Genomic DNA, 17,363 nt, shown 5'->3' on the forward strand with positions numbered 1-17,363 from the left:
TTAATAATGCAAAGCAAGGGGATCTTATTTTTCTCATTTTTTTTATTTTGCTAGTTCTCCGCACTTACCTCGAAATATGGTCATATTCGGAGAGCGTGTCCACCGATCGTCTTATTGTATCATCCGTATGCAGCGAAAGCCCTCCAGTGAAGGGATCTGAGGACTCTGGTGATTGTGACAGCGGCCCCAACGGGGACGATAGTGGACTGGGTTCGCCTGTTTCTCAGCAAGAGTCAGCTGGACCAAGTCAATCAATTTAACGAGAATCGTGTCATTAAAAAGGAGGAATCCCAATGATCCCATTTCCACGGCGTCACTAAACGAAATTGAATATTCCTTTCCAGAAGGAGTGGCGGAATGTTGCTTCCTCCCTCCGAGGTGCATATCGAATCAATGCGTGTAACCAATCCCATTCTTGATACACGAGTTCGCCAGTTCTTTTTCTCACATTCCAGAAATTCTTCATTGCTTCCATTCTTTACCATTCCAACATGGACTTTCCAGCAATCCCACCACCCAAAATATGACGCTTGGAAGAACAAAAAGCAAAAATCGCAACCAGGTGTGAATCAAAAAAATAAAATAAAATAAAAAAATCAAATAAAAAAAAGCAATAAAAAGAATATAACTGACCATCGGTATTGTATTCAGGCCCCATAGTTTCCTAGCAGACGAAGACGACGTAGCGACCAGCACCGATCGGATCGATTGAAAGGAACAAGGAGAGTCAAACGGGGCGCGCTTTCGAGGATCGAAGAAAGAGAGAGGGCGTGTTATTGTATAAATGCCGTCCGGATAGCTACATATGAGAGATGACAGAAGCACTCGCAAGCTTTAGTAGTAGTTCTGCTCTGTAGGACCAGGTATCAGGGAAAGCCGATCAACTCTCTTGATAATTGCCTGATGCCAACCCGGTTCGAAAAGAATAAATAAAATAAAAGGTCACCGGGTTGGAGGCGTCGAGGGTCAGCGGGCTGCGAATGGGAGCCGGAGGAGAGGGCAGCTGCCTCGTGCAGTCACAGGTACCATACGGCGATGCGGAGGGAGGGAGGTTGTAGTACGGGGGGGAACGATGGAGGGAGGGGATGACGATCTATGTGGTCGGAGAGACGATAAAAATAATATGCAGATTGCAGAAATCAGGAATCAGGAAAATTGCAGATGCGGTGGTGGTTGATCTCTCTTGTTTGAATTTTTAATAGGAAGAGACAGACAGGGTCCGCGCCGTTCCCTGAGCGGGACAAAAAAGGAAGAGAGAAAAAAAAATGAGAGGAAGAGGGGGAGACGTTAGGTTGTTGGTGGAGATGGAGAGAATGAGAGAGAGAGAGAAGTGGACTCTCGGGGGGATCGTTTTTTTCCTTTTTTTTTTTACACTTTTGAAGCTGAAGACAGAGTTACGGTACGGTCGGAAGAGCCAGAAAGAAAGAAAGAAAGAAGAAGAAGAAAAGAAAAAGAAAAGAAAAAAAGAAAGAGAGGGACGACGACAAAGCGAAGTTATAGTGAGCAGTTCCTTTTGCAGCGATGGTGATGTAATTTGCAGAGGAAAAGGAGTTCGTGCAGTCGGCCAGTGCACCGTCAAATTAATATCGCAGCGTCATCTTCATATCTGAGGGTATCCCAAGCCCTTTGACGTCGTTTTCGCCTCGTCTTCTCCCTCTTGATTGGATTCTATTCTTCCTCTGCTCTTTTTAGCTGCTGTCTGTCCTTTTGGTTGCTTTTTCCTTCTTGGCGGGGTTGTACACACTCCCACAGACTACATCGCCAGACTAACTGACAGAGTAAGGATTTGTAGCGATCAGCAGGTGGACTCTGGTACTGCTTGGTCTACACCAATGGAATAATAATCATGTCGCAGTCATTGAAGACCCGTTCCTGGATTTTAAACACCCATCCAGCTTACAAAAACTGGGTCTACCCGGTCTTCTCTACGAATTGCACAGCAGACAGTTGAAGGAAGCAGACAACCCACCCCGAAAGCAACCAAGACAGTCTGATCCATGTTTGACTAAAGCAAAATGGCGCAGAGTGAAACAAGCGTGGTCCAAGAATACGTCTCCAATTCTCCAGGCTTCAATATCTCTCTCCCCCTATCTAAATATTTAGGCGGCCACTACACTGTTAGATAGCCTGTCAGCTTTCTCGTTTCTTGGAACCCCGAAGACTTTTCATTTTCATGGACAATCCATCAGGCTCAAACTCGCCTTTTCTTTGGTCATCATCTCCACTGCCAAACAGATTACTATTCTGTCGATGTCGAGTCTGCTCTGGCGGCACTGATGCAGAACTGACAAAGCTCGAGATTTGTCGACCGCCCCCGAGCATCCACGAGAATTCAGACTCTGCCAGTAAAGAACGTGGTGGTGGACGGGGCGATGAGCGTGTCGACGGAAGTGACGTTTTCGAAGTAGAGGCTTCGGCGCTCGTACTACGTCTCTTGGCCTCGCTGGCGACTGGCGACCGGGATGCAGGTACATTAGCACTTCCAGTAGCTGTTTGCGACGGTCTATCACCTTTTATTGACTCCCCAGGTTTCACTCTTGTAGGCATAGGTTTCTCAGGCGATTTTCTTTCATCCGTATCATCACCAGCATTCGAAGATTGGTCTGTAGATTTCAAAGGAGTCGACGGGTCTTCGAGGCATGTCTGAACAGACTGGATTCTCGTCAGGCTTTGTTGCATGGCTTTTGTTGCATCCTTGTCGAGGCTTTCTGATTTTTCCAGTTGCGAGCGTAGATCATTCAATGATTGGCTCAGAGTCTGTGCGAGAGCCCTGTTTCTGTCTTCCAACCGGTCGAGTCGGCTCTTTAAATTGGTAACGGCAGTCGATTCTTGCCATGCTGCTTCTCGTGGACTCAGCGATGGAAAATTTGCCTCCGTCTGGATGGACTGTATATTCCTTCTGGCTTCGCTCATTGCGCCTCGAACAGCCTTGGCAACACCCCATGTTTCCGTCCGTCGCTGGATACCATCCGACACATCTTGAAAGATTGTTTCCAAACCCTTGGGGCTGTTTCTCCCAGGTGACTGAGCAGGGGAGTTACCCTCGCTCACGCCTCGAAAGTCCCTACGGAAGCGGGATTTTCTGATCGGTGCAAGTCTCGCAGTCGATTGGCTGGGCGATCTCAAGGATCCGGGCGGTTTTCCAGAGTATTTGGAAATAATAAATCGTCCTCTGTCTGCCGTGGGGTTCTGCTCTAAGTATACCCCATCGTACACAAATTCATGTGGTGGATGAGGGACAGGAGAAGGGTAGCGCAATAAAAGCATCAAAGCACTCGAGCAGTCTGCCTCCAATACTAAAGGCAGACATCAGCAAATGGAACAGTGGATAAATGGAACAGCGAGGAATGACTAACATTGCCATCGAATTCGTAGCAGCATAGCAACGCATACGAAGTCAATGAGTTCGGTTCGTAATCCTTCAGCGAAGAGAGTATCCCAAACAGCGAGATTTTCCTCAAATGTGAATTCCCGACCGAAGAGCAGGCGCATCCAACGACTTGGGTTCTGTTAGCATATAATTTTTGAACGAGATACAATAGACATTCAACCCACGTTAGGAAAATCTGTGGAAGAATATCCTGCGTCTGCAAATGATCTGCCAATTCCGAATCTGCAGTCGTCAACAGTTCGTCGTGGACATACTGGCACCGAGCAACAATTGGGATAACATCCATCTGACCACTCGCAGACCGCTGCTCACTGTGTTCATAGTAGACGCGAACAGTTTGCATAACAGAACAGAACAATGAAAAACTGTCGTGTTCAACATATGCGGCATCAAGCAGCTGCAGCATGTCGTTGTCGTTGTCGTCCTCGTCCGTCGAATCTCCCTCTCCGAGCGGACCCGTGTCAGCTGCATCTCTGTCCACAACCCAGAGAATAGGTGCTAACAGCTCATGCATGCCTTGTCGGTAGCCAAGATCAGGGTTGAGTTTAGAGTAAATAAACAATATATCGGTCATCTTCTGTTTGGTCTCCGGCTCTTGGAAGAAGAAGTTCTCCTGTAAACACCTCTCGACATCTTGGAATATATCCGCTCTCATCTGTTCATCACGTCGTAAAGTTTGCCATGGAGACTTTGCGCAAGCACTGGTCAGACGGTGCGAGTCCTAAACTCCACGACAACGGAAGTAGCATACCTCCTCATCATCCGCCAGCGGGTCGACCGTCGACTCCAGGTCATCAGGATGCTCAATATACTTGAGGAAATGTTCTCTGAGGGCGGAATAAGCGCTTCGCGAATCGGTTATCTTTCGAGGCCATTGCGTCCGATCGAGGTCGTCAAAGAGCAAAAATGCCTTACAGCCTGGTAAGCGCGAGGAGCCATTTGACGATAAGATTCCAAGCCCATACCTTCCAGCATATCGATCTCAGTCCATCGTTACACAGATTCTCTCCTTGTTCTGATTTGAGGGCGGTTCTCAGGTCGGCGGGGGTGGTCTCATTGTCGCGAAACAAGGCGTGCCATCTCTTTCTAAGGAAATGGACCGTGTTAGCACAAGAACTCCGAGGAATTTTGCTATTAAACATGCCTTGTTTCTTCAATGCCTCTCATTTCATAATGTGGTGCAAATGCACGAAATTGAGTGGTGTGGTTGCTGGAAAGGTTGTGAAGATAGCACAGCTGAGGTCCGCTGTTGATATCGAGGGGCGATCGCCCTGTTGACCCGCAGGGAGTTCGACCACCCGGTGTCATCATACCTTGGGATCATCGCGTTCCGCCCACCTTGAATGCCTGGCTCTTAATATTAGATATTATTTGTCGACTTTCGATTTGGAGGCAGTCATTTGATATTCAAGTTAACAACAGGTGATCTCTGCCTATCTGCGCTTATTTTGCGCTTCCCTCACACGGCGTGCGTCGATTTCCGTCCGCTCCGACAATTCCCCCAATTTGATGCATGTCGAATTTCTTCAAATGACTCTGGGCCTTCAATAATTCCCATGTCCGCAGACCTCTTTGCAGAGTTTGGCTCTGGACCTGGCTCCGGCCAGCATTCACAAAATGCTAGACCTCAAGCGACCTCTCTGATCCCTGATTTGGAGGCATCTGATGATGATTTCTTCAATTTCTCAGGTCAGAATCAAGCTACATTACAAACTACTCAAACAAGAACGCATTCAAATAAAGACACGAGTATCGGTGGTGCCAACACTCCAGAGCCTTTTGGTAGCTTTTCACAGCCATATGACAGCAATGTGTTATTCGACGCCAGTCTTGAAACAGTCTCGAACGATGGGACAGACGATTGGGGTGAATTTGAGTCTGCTGAAACCATACCCCAAGAGCAACCGAAAACCCCCCTTCCTGAGCCAAAGCCAAGTAGCATGGCAAAACTAAGAGCTGGAAGATTAGCTCAGTCAAAAAGTCCTGGCAAGATGCCCGATCTCAATTTGATGGATTCATTATCAATTGAAGACAAAACATCACCGGTTAAGAGTCAGCCGACAACTTCAGCACCCGCAAAATCTCGTCAGGTTCAGAGAAAAAGCCGCCCAGTCGCTCCAGCGAAGCCCCCTGAACCCCTTCAAGATGAGCCTTTTGAGGAATGGGGGGATTTCATCGATGGGCCACCTAGCCCTGCACCAGCATCTGCACAAAGGCATAAGACATCTCAGAGAACAGATACTTCTTCTCAGGTAGAAAAAAGTATGTCTGGAGTTCTGAGCAGGTCTGAACCTGTACCCGCATCACAAGTTCGTCCAACAAACATACCTCCACCATCTGTTCTATTGGAGTTATTCCTTCAGCTGCTTGAACAACTCCGTCAAGAAGCTGTCAGTGTCAAAAAAAACCTTCAAGAAAAAGATCAACTCGAAGATGCCGCATTGTTGATCATCTATACCTTAAAGTCAGCAGCACGGGTGATCGCCGGTCGTACTTTGCGATGGAAAAGAGATACGATCCTGAGTCAGAGTATGAGGATCGGCCCTGCACGCGCAGGCAAGGCAGGGGGCATGAAACTCAACACTGTTAACAAAAACGAAGACATCAAGGAGAAGCAAGAGGCCGTTGACGTGGTGACCATGTGGCGTGACCGTGCTGCAGTTTTCAACTCTGTGATCCAGGCTGCTAAGAAACGCCCGATTACTGTCATTGCAGAGAATGCCCGAGTTATAACTGCTACTGCTAGCCAAGGTGCCGTCAAGGCACCCCATGCTTGTGCTCTTTGTGGGTTGAAGCGGGATGAACGACTGCCTAAAATCGATGAAAATGTCGAGGATAGCTTTGGGGAGTGGTGGACAGACCACTGGGGGCATACCGAGTGCAAACAATTCTGGGAAAGAAATATGAACTTGCTTGGCCAGCGATAACCCTCTCATGATTTGTATATACCGAGTTGTGTTATGCCTCGACGGTTGCTATTACATATAAACCAGGTATTATTTTCTTGTCAATACACTTTTTAAATCAATACTAAGCCTAGCTTTATTAATTAATATACACCTTTTTTTCCGTACACCTGATGTATTTGATATTATAGCATTAGATTTATTTTCAGTCGTCTAGGTACTATATGCCCCCAACACGAGATATATCTTGGTTTCTCCTCAGTTTCTCTTCCTCATCTACGCCATTTCTCTGGTCAATTAATTGCTCATCCAACTCAACGCGCCCCAGAGATTAATCTTTCAAAATGTCATCGAATGCGGGGAACAAAATTTTGCAGTGTTATTAGTATCCATATAGACCTATGTCTCCCTGACTACAACACAATGGAACCCTTACATAAACAATACTTCAACCACAGATGTTCTACAAAGAATCCGAGTGCGTGTCTATTATAACCAGCCGATCTCTGGTGGCATCGCGCGGGTTTCAGAACCCCACGTTTCCTTTTGCACGAAGATTTCCCTTGCAGTGCTTTCCGGCAGTCGGGTTGGTTGTGAGGGTTACTTTGCGATTGGAGGTGGGGGTTCGGTGTGAATATTGTAGTAGGTATTATTAGAATGCAATATATCTGGCATTGTATATTTATTACTCTGTAGTAGTATACTCACAATAATAACTACACGAAAGTATGAGGTTATTGTTGGATCATTGTATACCCGCAATCCATCTGTCATTCTCCTTATCCCCTCAACTACGTCATCCATAGATATGTAGATCCCACTCTTGTAAACCGAATCAACCACAACTGATTCTATAGACTGGACCACATCTAGGTATTATAAGAGCAGAGTAAAAGTGAATAACTCGATCTGGCAACTGTGCATATGTTGTACAAGAATGTTACACTGACGTATCGAGTGGGTCCATATGATTTCAGATAACAGATAAGACAGCCCAGAATCAGGGGAATCCAGCAGTTCCAGCAACAAAGACGGCCATCTAGAGTCGAATATCTCTGTAGAATGTAGAATCTATACAGAAATATATCCCCAGTACCACCATATCAACCTGCTTGCCACTGGACAAGCCACCATGTCGTGATGTGCTAGGCGGAGTTTAGCCGGTGCGGGGGTTGAGTTTCAGCGCCTGTCGGGCAGCTGCTGCTCTGTACCACCACCACCTCAGCCATCATCACCACCTTCTCCTATCAGCCGACCACTTCTTGTCCATCCTATGCCTGTCAACCGACCTTGATTCCGGGTTAATCCTTTATTCTCTTGCCGAAATACGCTGCTGACCTCATCCATTTCTATATTTGTTGCATGGTCAATCCCCTCCCCTTCCTCGTCCAGTAAATCGAACCGCAGTCTACCGCTCCTATCGTATACCCCCTTGTCTCTTTAAAGTCAGAACCGTGCATCAGCAACCGGGGTATCCTTGAGAGGAATATATAATCCAAGTGGTATTTATTTATCTGCCTTAGTCTGTCATTGCCATCAACGTCAGGCTGTCCCTTAATTTGGCGGCTCAATCGGCAAGGTCGGGTTCCTCATCCTGCGGAAGAGTCAAACCGGAGGACCGTGGACAGAATACATATAATTTGATCTCTTTTCTCTCTCCACCTCTACTTTGCCATTTTCCAACTCTTGATCGTCGCCGGTCATCCTCGCGTATCAAGGTTACCCCGCCAGGGAAAACATCAAACGGTAGCTAGTTCACACCGGTGGCAGTGGGACGGCAGGCGATACAGAGAACATCATGGGTCTGGCATACAACGTGTACCTCACTTCCAACAAAATCTTCGGCTGCAAGCAATGCAAGACGCATCTTGCCGACTACAATGACATCGTCAGCCGGGTGGGTCTCCTCTCCGTGTTGTTTGTCGGGGTTTAACCGTTGCTAACCGGTGGCTTGTGTTGTAGAATTTTCGTGGTCAACATGGCAAAGCGTATCTATTCAACACCGTCGTTAACATCACGCAGTCCGAGGCTGTCGAGCGTAGCATGACTACGGGGAAACATGTGGTGCGGGACATTTCATGCAGGCAATGCAAGGAAACGGTAGGATGGAAATACGACAAAGCATACGAGACCAGCGAGAAATACAAGGAGGGCAAGTTCATTCTAGAAGAAGAGCTTTTGTGTGTGGTGTGTTAGGGGATGCTTTCGTCCAATGGTCCTTGCCATGAAAATGCGTTGGTATGGCCTGGAGAGCCGACCACCTACCTATATACAACACCCCTCATGTAAGGGTATGCGACCATTTGACTTTCTAAACTGATTGGCGCAGTGAGCGTTCTCGATATGGTGTCAGGGCGAACGGCGTTGAATGGGCATCTTTGGTTTTTGGGTTATCTTTTTGAGTTGGAGATTTGGGCATTTGCAACACACGAGATTTGGCGCAATCCGTGGTCCTGTTTCTGACATATATTTATGGCTTCCGATTTTATAGTTACAATAATACCAATCTTAAGCTTTATCACTGCTTGACTCCCTCGGCAGGCCAATATAGGTCACTGCTACGGAGTATACGAGTTCTCATCCCAATTCTCTGATACCTACAACTTGACACCGGGGATGCTCTACAATGGCTTCAATATGCTTGCTTGCACTTGCTTTATCTCGACCCCTCGTTTATACTACCTTACGACCCGGATAAACGAGGAATACCCCATAATCGGCCCCACAGATACAAAATGGGCGCCGTCCATCGGAGTGGAGTTCGTTTAAACGACATCTTCTGACGGTCTTTTTCCTTCTTTTTTCTTTTATCCCTTCATCTTACGGATCGCGATTGAATCAATTCCCTGTTTAAAATGGCTCAAGACACAATGCGTGCTGTGGTCTTCCACGGCCCTTACAAAGTGGCCGTCGAGGAACGTCCCATCCCCAAAATCCAAAACCCCGCTGATATCATCGTGAAGACGAGCTATACAGCCCTATGCGGAAGGTAAGATTCACCTACGTTCAGTCACATTTCAGATTTCAAATATAAAGTAGAAAAGACTAGCTGACATGAATCCAGTGAACTTCATATGTTCCGAGGTGTGGAGACCGCGGGGACGGGGTTTATCATGGGCCATGAATTCACCGGGGAGATTGTCGAGGCCGGAGAGGGGGTGAAGTCGGTTGCAAAGGGGGATAGAGTCGTCACTGCTTTTACGACTTCTTGGTATGTAGGAGACTATCCGGGTGAAGAATGATGGTGTGTGAAGATTGAGATGAGATTTTTCTTTCTTTCTTTTTTTTTTTTTAACTTATTTTCTTTCCGTCTTTTGGGGTTGGTTATACTGATGTGAGATTTAGTGGCGAATGCTTTTATTGCAAGCAGGGCTTTTCTTCTCGCTGTGAGAAGAATGTCCTCTTTGGATGTGATCATTTGGATGGAGGACAGGCTCAATATGTGTGTATAACCTCCCCATTGCGTGGGCTGTGCGATCCTAATGGCTATCTAGGTCCGAATCCCCAACGCAGATGGATCTGTGATGAAGGCTCCCGAGGGAATTGATGAAAAGCTCCTCGTTCTCATGGCCGACATCTTCCCCACTGGGTACTTTGCCGCCAGCAATGCCTTTAAGGGTTACACCCAGGAACAGATCGCCGAGCAGACCGTGGTGCTCATCGGGTGTGGTCCAGTTGGTCTTTGTGCGTTGATCAACGCCCTGGAGCACAAGCCCAAGCATATCCTCGCGGTGGACTCTGTCCCGTCCAGACTTGAGCTGGCCAAGTCGCTCGGTGCTGAGCCTTGGAATTTCCAACTCGATCGAGCCGGGTTGGACAAGCGTGTCCTGGAACTGACTGAGGGGCGGGGCGCGGATGCTGTGATTGAAGTGGTGGGTTTGAGTCCTGCGTTGAGGACTGGTTTTGATCTGCTGCGCCCTTGGGGGACGATCAGCAGTGTGGGAGTGCATAATGGCGAGGTAGGTGTCTTTGTGTTAGGATGAATGGAGTGGGTTTGCTGACGAGGTTAGATCCCATGGGATGGCAACGAGGCATATGGAAAGAACCTGCGAATCCAAATGGGCCGGTGCCCTGTTCGATCAGTCTCTGAGAAGGCATTGGAGGTACTCAAGAAGAATCAACATCTGATGGGGTATGTTTTATTCTTCTTTCTGGTACCGATGTTTGCTAACTGGGAATAGCTTCATGACCGACAAGATCATGCCCCTTTCGCAGGCCGTGGAGGGGTATGAGATTTTCAATGCGATGAAGGTGCAGAAGGTGATTTTCGAGGCTGATAAATAATTCAATTGATGTGTTGTTTTGTTAGTCTAGATGAATTGAATGTTGATGATCCACGATGACGATAGTATTCAGATGGATGGATTGGCTGTGTATGTGAATCAAACATATTGCTTTGCATCTACGATTCAATTGATTATTTGAATCCAGATTTAAAAGGTGAATATAATTGTCTTATTATTCTTATTATTCTACTCGAATGAGGCGATGGGCAACGGTGTCATCCATACCCCAAAGTCGATCGCAACCGAGACACCACAACACAACACAACAACAGAAATAATAAAATAAAATAGATTATAAAACAAACGAGTATAAAAGAACAAAATAAGATCATTGAATATAATAGAATAAATAAATAGATGGATAGAATAGACGTGCTGCGCTGTCCTCCGCCCGCCGAAACCAAACTAACCCAAACTTCTCTCTTCTCTTCGCACTGTTTCTTCCCTTTCTTCTTCTCTCCTCCTCTTCTTTTCTTTTCTTCTTTCTTTCTTTCTTTCTCCCTCCCACTTCATCTTCTTCTTCCTTTCCATCCCTCTCCTTCATCTTTTCCTTCAGTTCCTCTCCTCCCCTCCCTCTTCTCCCTTTCCTCCTTCTCCTCCTCCACCCCCTTCTCTCTTCCCCGCCAAAGCCCCTCTGTTTTCTTCTCAACCGTTTCCCCTCTCCGTCCGCCTCTCTGTCCATCCTATCTATCTCCACACACACACCACGGGCCTCCATCCGCCTCTTTTCCTCCGCCTTTCTACTCTTTCGTCCGAGGTAAGTCTTTTGTTCGATCGCTGCTAGTTTTCTTCATTTGTCCTTGGGCTCTTCCCTCTGGATTATCCTGAAACAACTTGTGCGACGCGCTGCGGGAAACGCCATGGAACTGATTTTTGTCCCCCCCAAATCTAGTCCGTTTGTCACCTCCACACCACCTAAGTCAACAAAGAACGACCCGTCTTCTTTAATTCCCACCAAGTTTCTCCCTCTCTCGCATCCGATTTCGATCCCCCTTTTCCATCCTTTTCTCGAAAATCATGGATACCGAAATTCACGAAGGTTCCCCCATTGTCGACGACAACATGACCGACTCCGTCATGCTCGACGGCGACATTGAGGTCACCCCCAAGACCGAGGAGGAGTACGCACAGTCCATGCTGACTCTCCGTGCAATCGTCTCCTCCAAGGAAGCGGGTGTGATCATCGGCAAGGCTGGTAAAAATGTCGCTGATTTGCGCGACGAGACCGGTGTCAAGGCCGGTGTGAGCAAGGTGGTTCCCGGTGTTCACGACCGAGTTTTGACTGTTACCGGTGTCTTGCAAGGTACCGCCCAAGCCTACGCGATCGTAGCCAAGAGCTTGCTCGAGGGTGCCCCGCAGATGGGCATGGGTGGTGTTGTTTCCAGCAACGGCACTCATCGTACGTAACCATGTCGTCTTGGACGATTCTTCCTCCTGTCAAGGGACTTGCTAACTCTTTACAAGCCGTTCGTCTCCTCATCTCCCACAACCAGATGGGTACCATCATCGGACGCCAGGGCTTGAAGATCAAGCACATCCAGGACGCTTCCGGTGTTCGCATGGTCGCTCAGAAGGAAATGCTCCCCCAATCCACCGAACGAATTGTCGAGGTGCAAGGAACCCCCGAGGGTATCGAGAAGGCTGTCTGGGAAATCGGAAAATGCCTCATCGATGACTGGCAGCGGGGAACTGGCACTGTTCTCTACAACCCCGCCGTCCGCTCGTCTGCCGGTCCCCAGCCTACAGCTTCCAGCCCCCCGGGCAACAGCTACAGTAGCCGCCCCTACAACCGTACCGGCAATGGCGCCGACTTCAGCGACCAGTCTTCTGGTGCCTACAGCAGACGATCCAACCCCGATACTTCGAACCGCGGTTACCCCCTTGTCACCGAGGACGGCGAAGAGATCCAGACCCAGAACATCAGCATCCCCGCTGACATGGTGGGATGCATCATTGGCCGCGGTGGAACCAAGATCACTGAGATCCGCAGAAGCTCCGGAGCCCGGATCTCGATTGCTAAGGCTCCTCATGATGAGACTGGCGAGCGCATGTTCACCATCATGGGAAGTGCTCAGGCTAACGAGAAGGCTCTATACCTCCTTTACGAGAACCTCGAAGCCGAAAAGACCCGCCGCAGTCAGCTGCCTCAGGAATAAATTTACTGAGCTCTCTGTTTGCTCGGAAACGACCACATGATTCCTATTCACCGTGGTGGGGTCGGGGTTAACCATCCTCAAACTTCGAAACCATGTGTCCTCTTTCTAATCTTTCTGCTACCTGATGTTTTATTCTTTTTTTTTTTTTTCCCCCTTCCTTACGCGGCTTCTTTGAATTGCAAGAAGCAAGAGTTTGCTGAGATGGACCGTGCATGACTGTTAGATACCAGAGCCTTGTGGTCGTTATCGACCACCTCGCCTTGAATGAATAATCCGAACTCAAGAACTTCCCCCACTGTCACGTCTTCAAGTTGTTAATCCTCGATTGCTTACGATGTCCTTTATCTTGCTTTCGATCTTGGGGCGCACACTCGGCACCTTCCAGTCTCTTCCTCCCCACCCATCCATCTTGCCTTCGTTGCAATCCCCCATCTTTGCTACTCCGTACTCTCCTGCAAAAGTTGCTCCGCTCCAGTTGCGTTTGTCTCCTCTACTCCGACTGGCCGAGTGTTCCCTTGATCCCCTCCCCTTTTTACCTTTTTACCTTGTATGCGCTGTCTTGTCTTTCACCTAATTGAGAATCCCTTCTCTCGAGCAACGATCCACCCAACAACCTTGTGACTTGACGCATCTATTTCCGCAGAACCTATTCCACTGTTTCTATCTCTTTTCCTGCCCTTTATCATTTTCGACACATCAGACAAATGTATATCCAGAAAAGCAAAAAAAGATCTATCCATAGCGGATAGACAGGGGACTGAATAATTCCAAATCTCGTTTGAGGTCAATTACTGTCTTAGTAGTAGCTTTGTCTTCTGATCAATCCACTTTCAATCAACAGGAATGAAGTGTCAGTTTCACATCCAGTTTCAGATCTAAATATGCTACATGCACCTCCCTAGTACCTAGTACATACCCCTGATGCATATATGTAGCATGTAGCCTTAGCTTAGCTTAGCTCAGGGCACAGTTGTTACCTTGGGTATACATACATATCGGCTAGCTACCTACATACTTCTCGAAAATGAATACCCAAGATCAGATTGATGTCATGATGATTCCATATTCCATATTTATATATGCATGGGTATGAGTTATGGGTGCTATATACATAAGGTATCTATCTATGTCGTTATCATAACCACAAAGGAACTGGAAGGACCTGTATATAGGAAAAAGGAAATAACAGAAAATGAGTGTAGTGTGCTTTTTGAGAAAAAAGCAAATAACACAAACAAGTACCGTAACCCAAGAAAAAAGAAAAAGAAAAAAAAAAAAAAAGGAAAAGACCGAACAGGAAATGAAATAAAATAAGAAGGGAAAATAAGATGAATGGATATATAAAAATAAGGCAGGCAGGACTCCATATGTACTCCCGTACGTGTACAGTACAATTCATCATGGCATTGGAAAACAATTTTGTACATGGAACATGGACACGAAGAGAAGAACGATAAAAAACGACGATTCCCGCCCTTTTGTATACCCAGTCCAGGGAAGGAAACAGTGTCTCTCTTTCCCAATCAGACTGAAACGTAATATTTATAAGGAAAGGAACAAGGTCATCGAATGCATTCGTATGTGCGAGTTGTATGCATGCTGAAATGGAGGGTGGCATTTGTCGTTAGAATGCGCGCAAAAGTATCATGGTCCTTATATGATGATGATGATGATGATGATGATGATGATGGCAAAGAGGAAAAAACGCCGGCTGAAGAATATCCAAATACCCCAGTATGAGTCGCTGCGTTAGATAAAAGAAGAGGCGTCAATCGAATCAATGTTGCAAACAACGCGAGGTGAAAATAAAAAAGATGAAGAATGAAAAAAATAAAAGGCGTTAATCAATGCTATCGTCTAATGCGTTTACAGCGCTGCCAGCGCTGGTCATTGGGCGCTGCCTAAGGCCAAACCTCCGCACGCCCAGACTATTCGCCCTCGCTCGGTTTTGGGGAATGGGCGTATAGCTGGCTGCTATTTTTTGCGAGGGCGCGATGATTCTGGTCTGAGACTGAGAAGGTGGAGGGGCTACATCGCCGTTACTCTCAGTTGCCCTATCCGCGTTAGATGGGGCATAACTGGAACCGAACCCGTATCTGCGAGATCCAGCTTGAATGTTGGAGCGAGTTGTTGCTGGTGTTACAGGTGACATGAAGGTTCTGCGGAGCGGGATGTTGGATTGCGAGAGAGTAGGTGTGCGAGGAACTTGCTGTTCAGGAGGTGGAGGTTGAGACGGGGTTGTAAAGGATTCATTTTGATCTTGTTGTGAGTTGAGAACCGAGCGGGATCCGGTATATCCATGAGATGCACGCTGTCGTGGAGGTACGCGATTCGACACAGTTGGCGTACCAATTGTCATGGATCGCGAAATAGTGCGTTTGTGAGGGTTCTCGTCCTCAGCATTCTCATCATCCATCGTTTTTCTCGTTCGCAAGGACGAGAGCCGACTAAGCCGCCTTGGAGTTGCTTTTGCGGGAGGCTGTGTCTGCGTCTGCGTCTGCGTTGGCTTGGTATCAGGAAGAGGAGGTGGTGGTTCGTTGTTGGTGACGTTAAGATTCGCCAAGCTTGCTCTGCGCGATTCAAGGCGGCTTGTCACACGAGTGGTACTCTGTCGTCGGCTAATGCTTTCCGGCTCAAAGGTTGCAGCTCGCTGGAGTGGAAGGGTGGGCACCGGAGGCTCTTCATGGGAGCCATTTTGCTGCGGTGCCCCGGCATGGTCATCGACACTCGAGGGCTGTTGATTGTCTGACAATGCAAGACAAAGCTCAGTCAAACCACGGCATACACTGTCAGCCTTGCGCCTGGATTGTCTGTCGGATTGCCCAAATCCATTAACCACAGAGGATCCGTGAGACGGGGAATTGCCAGAGCCAAGTAGGGTCGACAGCGCCAGCGCATCAGTCACGGTAGATTCCAAGGCCTTGTACACATCGTTTTTCAGTGCAGATTTTGATTTGACCAACGCAGACTGTAAAAGAGGGTGGACTTGGCTAAGAGCCGCGGCGGTATCAGGCTCCTGGTATGGAGCGCTTGCCTTGCGACTGGTTTTGGGAGATGAGGACAGTGTTGTGACTGTAGTAGTCGCGGTCCGCGGTCTTTCACCCGAGACAGACGAAATGGCAGCTTGGGAAGAAGGGGGCAGCTTCCCCGTCAATTCGAGCTTTCGAATACGAGATTTGAGATCCTCCAGTTCATCCCAAACGGTGGACGGCGCATTCGTTGACAGTGTTGACTCGGTGCCATCCTGTCGTGCTTTGTCGGTGTCGATACGAGGACGTTCTGTCGCTTCAGAGCCGGACGGTTGTCGATTGCTGCGAATTGTAGAGAGCCCTGAATGGCGATACAGGCGCGGGTCCTGTAATGACGCCCGTCTCTCTATACTAGATTCGGGCGAAGCTTCTGGGCTGGTGCGACCCAATCTGCTTCGGGGGAGACCGATTGTAGATCTCGAGCTCGGACCGATGTTCGAGTGTCGCCGACTATGGTCGTCCAAGGGATGGGCGGAGAGTGAATGGGTACGTGTTACGGATCCGTATGGCAGAGTGGATGGATAATCATTGCTGGAATGCAAGGGGGTATCAGGGTTGTTGAATCGTGGTTGATCGGGCGAAGGAGTTGGATCATGAACACGAGAGGTTGGGGAACGAAGACTCTGACCAGATAGACCGAAGCGCGACTGAATTTGATGGAAACCTTCATATCAGCAAAAAACAAACTCTATTGAACCATGGTGGGTCGACCTTTTATCACTATGGGAACACACAACTCACCCGTCTGAGTTCTGAGCGACTAAAGGAATCGCGACGGCCCGAATCGGACCTTGCAATGTTCAGAAAAACATCTTCATTTTTGGACCTGGTGGTGTCGTCGGTCCTACCCGTGAGGTCCTCCGAGGCTCGATTGTCGACCCGATGGACGGCGCGATCGCCGTTCGCTCTGCCCTGACCATACGTCAAGGTCGATGCCGGCATTCTTTGTTTCGCGTTCACACGAAGGGTTTGCTGAGAGAGATGTTTACGACGTTTTGATGCATTGGGACTCAACGCGTCCAGACTCGAGTCGGCATCAAGAGGCAGCGCGAAAGAGCTATGCCTTTCGGTGGCCGATAAAGGGGGCGAAGGTTGCGCAAACGAGGCGGCGGCAGACGAAGACGGATTGCCAATGTTGGACAGACTGAAGTTTGGGACTGATCGCCGGGGTCCGTCGTACAAGAAGCTGCGCTGGGGGGTCGGGGTCGGATCAGGGCCGACAGAGTAGGGCGACTGGAGGGCGGAGCTGCGGTGCGAAGTCGAGGAACGGTCGCGATGAGGCACCTGATACTCAAAGCTGAAGCGAGACTGGGGTAGAGCGGTATGGATGGGATACGGGCGACGAGGATGCGAAGAGGTGGGCGGATAGTGGCTAGAGTCGGCGGCGTCGTTGTTGGTAGTGGAGGAGGTTGTTATTGTTGTTACAGCTCTAGGAGCTGGGAGGGCGGCAGAGGACGGGCCTAGCGTGTCACGGGGATCATCGGCCGCGGAGACAGCCATTCTGGCGCCAGACAGACTCAGGCTGGATGGAAGAGCCGGTTGACGTCGCGAAGGGGGCACCAGGATGGAAGAAGAGGCGGTGGATGCGGGGAATG

At 48.5% G+C, this 17,363-nt stretch overlaps 8 protein-coding genes across 8 annotated transcripts; 5 read left to right on the forward strand and 3 right to left on the reverse strand.

The window, feature by feature from the left end:
* Positions 1–1,870: 1,870 nt before the first annotated feature.
* On the reverse strand, positions 1,871–4,558 carry ASPWEDRAFT_735724 (GTPase-activating protein GYP6; the record flags this gene model as incomplete). The annotated part of the gene is made up of 6 exons (XM_040839348.1): positions 1,871–3,296; positions 3,357–3,499; positions 3,556–4,079; positions 4,143–4,301; positions 4,357–4,473; positions 4,532–4,558. 6 exons carry the CDS (start codon positions 4,556–4,558, stop codon positions 2,131–2,133), a joined length of 2,136 nt encoding a protein of 711 aa, XP_040692671.1. The 3' UTR covers positions 1,871–2,130.
* ASPWEDRAFT_36706 (uncharacterized protein) lies at positions 4,452–6,537 on the forward strand. The gene is made up of 2 exons (XM_040834526.1): positions 4,452–4,477; positions 4,536–6,537. The coding sequence occupies exon 2, from the start codon at positions 4,948–4,950 to the stop codon at positions 6,316–6,318; it is 1,371 nt and encodes a 456-aa protein (XP_040692672.1). The 5' UTR covers positions 4,452–4,477; positions 4,536–4,947; the 3' UTR covers positions 6,319–6,537.
* Positions 6,538–8,095: 1,558 nt separating this feature from the next.
* On the forward strand, positions 8,096–8,493 carry ASPWEDRAFT_168864 (putative Yippee zinc-binding protein Moh1; the record flags this gene model as incomplete). Its single annotated transcript, XM_040830359.1, has 2 exons — positions 8,096–8,194; positions 8,260–8,493. 2 exons carry the CDS (start codon positions 8,096–8,098, stop codon positions 8,491–8,493), a joined length of 333 nt encoding a protein of 110 aa, XP_040692673.1.
* A 552-nt stretch (positions 8,494–9,045) lies between these two features.
* On the forward strand, positions 9,046–10,772 carry ASPWEDRAFT_36708 (alcohol dehydrogenase family protein). Its single transcript, XM_040834527.1, has 6 exons — positions 9,046–9,286; positions 9,362–9,508; positions 9,643–9,739; positions 9,792–10,256; positions 10,308–10,429; positions 10,479–10,772. The coding sequence occupies exons 1-6, from the start codon at positions 9,153–9,155 to the stop codon at positions 10,579–10,581; spliced, it is 1,068 nt and encodes a 355-aa protein (XP_040692674.1). The 5' UTR covers positions 9,046–9,152; the 3' UTR covers positions 10,582–10,772.
* Positions 10,645–11,506, forward strand: ASPWEDRAFT_350776 (uncharacterized protein). Its single transcript, XM_040834146.1, has one exon. The coding sequence runs from the start codon at positions 10,941–10,943 to the stop codon at positions 11,409–11,411; it is 471 nt and encodes a 156-aa protein (XP_040692675.1). The 5' UTR covers positions 10,645–10,940; the 3' UTR covers positions 11,412–11,506.
* ASPWEDRAFT_350484 (KH domain-containing protein) lies at positions 11,507–12,906 on the forward strand. The gene is made up of 2 exons (XM_040834138.1): positions 11,507–11,982; positions 12,048–12,906. The coding sequence occupies exons 1-2, from the start codon at positions 11,601–11,603 to the stop codon at positions 12,737–12,739; spliced, it is 1,074 nt and encodes a 357-aa protein (XP_040692676.1). The 5' UTR covers positions 11,507–11,600; the 3' UTR covers positions 12,740–12,906.
* Positions 12,907–13,723: 817 nt separating this feature from the next.
* On the reverse strand, positions 13,724–14,468 carry ASPWEDRAFT_350549 (uncharacterized protein). Its single transcript, XM_040834141.1, has one exon. It carries the CDS (start codon positions 14,355–14,357, stop codon positions 13,875–13,877), a length of 483 nt encoding a protein of 160 aa, XP_040692677.1. The 5' UTR covers positions 14,358–14,468; the 3' UTR covers positions 13,724–13,874.
* Positions 14,469–14,579: 111 nt separating this feature from the next.
* On the reverse strand, positions 14,580–17,268 carry ASPWEDRAFT_105973 (putative LPXTG-motif cell wall anchor domain protein; the record flags this gene model as incomplete). Its single annotated transcript, XM_040827774.1, has 2 exons — positions 14,580–16,415; positions 16,510–17,268. The coding sequence occupies 2 exons, from the start codon at positions 17,266–17,268 to the stop codon at positions 14,580–14,582; spliced, it is 2,595 nt and encodes an 864-aa protein (XP_040692678.1).
* Between the last annotated feature and the right edge of the window lie 95 nt (positions 17,269–17,363).

Source organism: Aspergillus wentii (assembly GCF_001890725.1).
Source record: "Aspergillus wentii DTO 134E9 unplaced genomic scaffold ASPWEscaffold_2, whole genome shotgun sequence".
In the NCBI taxonomy this organism is placed as follows: domain Eukaryota; kingdom Fungi; phylum Ascomycota; class Eurotiomycetes; order Eurotiales; family Aspergillaceae; genus Aspergillus; species Aspergillus wentii.